The sequence below is a fragment of the Quercus lobata genome, chromosome 12, assembly GCF_001633185.2.
Source record: "Quercus lobata isolate SW786 chromosome 12, ValleyOak3.0 Primary Assembly, whole genome shotgun sequence".
NCBI lineage: Eukaryota > Viridiplantae > Streptophyta > Magnoliopsida > Fagales > Fagaceae > Quercus > Quercus lobata.
In genome coordinates, this window is record NC_044915.1 from 10,802,068 (window position 1) to 10,807,450 (window position 5,383).

The window sequence follows — 5,383 nt, forward strand, 5'->3', positions numbered from 1 at the left end:
CACTAGCTGAAATTGATTATGGGTTGAAAATTGTATCGGTGTGATGAAAAAATCGAGTTTCATCTTGATAGTTTTAGGGGATACCTTGATAAATTACACAGTTGAATCTCGCAGTCTTTTAACCTGGCCTTATTTATTGTTATTGTTTTATTGTTTGTTTCATTCGTTTTGCCTTTTTGTCATCCATCGCCAAGGTGATTTGGTGAAATATAATTTCAAGCCTCAAGGTGTGTTTGGATACCACTTATTTTGTTGAAACTGAAAAATAATTGTTGAAAATATTGTAAATAAAGGTAAAAGTTAATTGAAATAATACAGTGAAACTCATAAACAGTATACAATACAATGAGACCCATAAATAATAGCAAAAATAAACTAAAAATAATTTTAATTTTTAATCTTAATCCAAACTCCCACTCAGTTTACTTGCAATTTTTTCCTCCCCCAAAATTAAAGCAACGTCAGATAATATAAGGCAATAGCTAGAAAATCAATGAAGAAAAAAAATAAATAAATGAAAATGGCAGGATGAGAATTTAGATTAGATACATCAGATTCACATGCACAATGTTACAATCAACTTTATTTCTCATAGATAGGTAACTCGGGACAAATTAAAAAATGAAAAAGGCACAAAGAAGAATACAACCGTACTAATGAAACGATACTGACAACAGACGATCGACAATGGTATGTACAATCCAATTAATTTATTTCTGACAGCAGGTAATTAAATTAACACTACCAATATAAATATGATAGAACAGGACTGATTGAACAACAACTACTTACCCACAATAAGTTTTGCTCTAGCATGGCCCTCATTAATTTGGAACTGCTCCCCGAGGCCAAAATGAGCCATGAGTAACCAAACAAAAGAAATAAGCTGTCCACCTTTACTTACTTCCTTTGCATGGGTAGCTGGTCTGCAATGACTAGCGGCATATGACAACATTTCCGCCCATACTTTGCTCATTATCTCCCATTTCTTATCATCCCCCAGCTTTTTCAGTTCTTTGGCCAGCATACATGCATCAAACAGTACAGATTTGCTTCTATCTCCCTTGACATAAACAGGCCTAACTTCTGTATCCACGCCAAGGATGGCATTGCAGGCAACTTTCGGACCGTGTTTTACACCCCTTCTGCTAAGGAAATTTACAGTTTCTTCACAGGTATCCCTATATCTTATTTGCCCTATTCCAGCCACCACTGACATCATGTCAGGCTGCTTCACTAAAAGATATATCATGTAATCTGAGAGGAGCTTGCTATAAACACAGTTCTCTCCAACACTGGCTCCATCAAGGACCGTTTCGCCTTGGGGTTTTAGACAGCAGATCAGTTTAGTAGCAACGTTCTGCCACCAATTGCCATCTTTTTTGTCTCCATGGCCAGCATCTTTTTGGGTTTCCTGAAAGCAGAGTTCAGTAGCAACGTGCCACAACAGAAGACTCTCATCATAGGCAACATTTTCGATATAGTCCTTTGTTATTTTTGTTATTGTTTCTTGATGCTGGTCTTCGATTACGAAAATGCCTTCTAGGATAGCATAAGCACCTCTAGCTGAGCATATCCTCTTGGTAGTTTCTGCATCATCTGCGGCGTCTTTGGATTTCTCTAGCAACTCATCAAAGATAAATTCCCATAGCTTTTTAGGGAGTTTCTTTGTTGGAATTGGATCTCCACAGGAGCATTCATTTACAAAGTTCCTAATACCGTATTTATCGATGATTTTATTGATCCAACGTTTAAAAGGCCCTTTGTCTGCAGCTGGACGTTGCTTGAGGCAATAAACTATCAGATTAAAACATGACACGGATTCAGACCACCTGCGAAGCAAACGTCGCGTATTCAATACTTTAAACTTCTTTTTTTCTATTTTTTCAGATCCACTCACTTCTGACTTTTCAGATCCAGAGACATCACCCCACCTCCACCTTATTTTCTTTACGTGAAGAAATTTTTCGGCAAGCTTCATATAGCACTTTCCAAATTGCCAATCGGCCCAATTGGTATGCATAGAAGCAATAGTCCAATCAGAGAAAAAGAGCATGATGAGAGCAATTAGATCCAGGAATATGGCACCATATAGCAAAGTGTAGGTGACCTGGACATCAATGTCCACGAAACCATGCTTGTCCAAGGAATAGAAGAATCCAAAGGCCACCAACACGAAAAGAATGGATATAAACCGGAATATGTATCCCGCCACACTATGCACCACAACCACCTTGGTATAGAAAGCTTCATAGATGAAGTTGAGTTCTAACTCTATCACTTTAAGCGCATCTTCTGCAGTTCTTATCTGGAAAAACTTTCGGCTTTCATTGCGCTCACGGAAGCTGAAGATAAGGTCAACGATGAGTCCCCTGAATATTTTGAAGTAGCGGTGAGCATATATCACCACTTCAACATCGGTTAATATTCCTTCTTTCACATTAGCTGCAAGCTTTGATTCTTTACCTGGCTCTGGTGTCATTTCTATATGTGTTGGTAGTCCAGCTTCTTTCTTTGAAGAGTATTCCTCCATGAGCTTTGCATAGTTGGGCCCCGGATCAGGTTCTTTAAGCATGGATTCTCGGAACCTATTCAAGCTTGCAAGAAACAAGGCAAATGTCCGCTCAAGATACTTGATGATTCCTGCCCCAAACATCAACAATGTTGGGATCCATAGCTTGTTTTTTGGGAGTGTGAGCCAGAAGACGTATACAGTCGCCGCTAGTTGGACGATGAGGCTGAAAAAGTGCCTACGCCACAGCTCATTATCCTCAAGGGCAAATGCAGTTATAGTGTCTGGTCCACCCAAGTGTACCAAAAGGAAGGGAGCCCAAAATGCCAAAAGGTCAATGTTATTATTGATGGACAATGCGTCTCCCTGCTTATCACCACCGCAACTAGTGACTTTGGCTTTACCACTGGAGAAGAAGTAGTGTCCAACACTACTAACAAACTTTTCCTTATCACAGGGATTAATAGAGTCTTTGCTACCGTTAGAGATGTGTCCAACAGCAAAGCTTGCTGCCCAGTCAGCCAGCAAGTAAGATACCCAGATGAACAAGATCGATATTCTGTTTATCGTGCGTTTTCTTAACGGAGCAAGCAGAATCAAAATGACCTGGAGTGTCAGGCTGAAGAGAACTACCGCCTTGATATTCCATGAGTCCCATAGATTCTTCACACCGTTTGTAAAACTTAAAAAATTCATATTGATATAGCCTCTCTTTGCTTTTTTTTTTTTTTTTTTTTTTTTCCTCACTCCGACTAAAAGAAAACACTGTAATTTTACAACTGCTAACGGTGGAAAGCAGAATGCACTGTGAACAACATGTGAGTGTAACATCTATATATATACAACTCGCACAACCGCGTGGCGTCGTGATGCACGAGGATCAATATATAGTTATTTTATGAATTGGTCATTTTTTCCTAAACAAAAAATATTAGAAGTACCCTTTTTAAGAAAAAGTGGACCTACTTAATTAAAGAGGTGTTTTAACATCTTCTCTTCTAAGTTTCTCCCTCTTTCTCTTCTCAAAAAAAAAAAAAGTTTCTCCCTCTTTGAGTCTTTTCCATTTTGCTTTCTTGATTCTATAAAATAATCTCCCCTTTATATTTATTGAGTCTCAAGTTCTTCAAAATATTTTCTATGTTTCTCTGTCACTACAGATGTATATTTCTTCTTCTTATTATTATTATTATTATTATTATTATTATTTTATCTTAGTTTCTCTTTATTTGCATCTGTAGGCGTGTCCGGTTAGTATTGGTCCTTTTTTAGATGGGCCATATATATTCTTCTAACTTGTGTCTTGGTAAATTATGCTTTTGTAGATTTTCTTCCATATAATTTGAACTTTCTAAGCTTCAAATTTATTATTTTTGTGCATTCTAAATTTCTCATTCTCTAAGGAAGATTATCATGATAATTAAAGTTCATCATCAAATTTTAATATTAACTTAATTAAAATTAAAATGAATATCAAAGGAATAAGTGATAAACTTTGTAATAATCAAATTACTCAAACATTTGCTAGGCATATTTAAATACTAACCATTCATAACGAAATACATATAAACTTGAATTCCTACTTTCAAAAAAAAAAAAAAAAATGAATACTAAATATTAACTCAAACTAAAACCAGACCAAAGCCATGAGAGAGATAATGATGCGAGAATCAATAAACAAAACACCAAATCAGGCCAACATAAAACAGAAATGCAAGAAAAATTATTTTAAAAAAAAAAATAAACGACCAAAAGAAAGAAGAGAATAAAAAAAAAGAAAGAGAGTAATCACTTTTTTGTGGGCAAAACATGAAATGAATGGGAAAGAGGTGTGCTGGGGAAGTAGTAATTGCAAATTTATAGAAAAGAAGATTCGAAGAAGAGAAATAGTTGAAAGAAGAGTAACAGTAAGGTGGTAAATAGTAGGGAGAAAGGGTTTATAATAGGTGGCTAACGTGACACAATAGTAGATTAAAAAACTAATTGCAAATCTTCCGATTACTACAAAGGTATTAGACATAACAACTCATGCTAGAGCGCAATAATTATTAAAATTTTACTATATAAGATTTATAAACAGTATATTAACTTTAATCACATATAAAAAGGTAATTGTGGGGCCCAAATGATTTACGGGCCAGGCCCATTTACCCGGGGAGAATCCGAAGGCCCAAGCCGAGGAGGGCTATGGCCCAAACTCGACAAAAAAGTAGCCTATGGATACTGCCGAGGACAGTATCAATTTTGGAAAGGTTGACCTAATACGTGGACGAAGGACAATGAACGCAGGGAAATATAAAAGGAAAAAGAAGTAACCTAAAGAAGGGGGTTGGGAGAAATGGCCAGAAACCAGAGCCTCCCAGCCCACCTCCAGGAGAAAGACTCCAAGGGTGTAGGGAAACTTAAACTTGTACGAACACCGCGAAAAACCCACCGCCTATCGATCAAGGCCTAGCCTTCCAAACCCACGCTCTACAAATGATATTGTTAGGGGCCTTTTCACGCGCGAACCCGACACTGTTACGGTCCGCCACTAATCGCGTCCTTACAATTGGCGCCGTCTGTGGGAAAGGCTTGTGTCTTGGTATAGGAAGTGGGTCGATAGAGTTTCTTCGTTGTATCTAACCGTTGGTTATAGAGTTCTAGTATAAAGTTCTGTTAGGAACTACGTTTCTTGATTAGGGGCTTGGTTGAGGAGCTAACTCCCTTAAAGCCAAGGTCCCCCGTAAAGAGCAAACTAGGCACTTGGTAGCGTTAACCGTACGGATAAACTCTAGGGGCTTCGCTGAGGAGCTAACTCCCCTAAAGCCAAGATCCCACACAAAGAGAAAACTAGGTTTTGGACAGAACCAAGGCATTGCATAGTCCACGGAC

At 37.8% G+C, this 5,383-nt stretch overlaps 1 protein-coding gene across 1 annotated transcript; it reads right to left on the reverse strand.

Annotated features, from left to right (window-relative positions):
- Positions 1-628: 628 nt before the first annotated feature.
- LOC115970227 lies at positions 629-3,208 on the reverse strand. Its single transcript, XM_031089888.1, has one exon. It carries the CDS (start codon positions 3,206-3,208, stop codon positions 785-787), a length of 2,424 nt encoding a protein of 807 aa, XP_030945748.1. The 3' UTR covers positions 629-784.
- Between the last annotated feature and the right edge of the window lie 2,175 nt (positions 3,209-5,383).

Bases quoted from the DNA above. Each gene is read 5' to 3' on its own strand.
- LOC115970227 (XM_031089888.1), bottom strand. From the start codon at position 3,208: ATGAATTTTTTAAGTTTTACAAACGGTGTGAAGAATCTATGGGACTCA.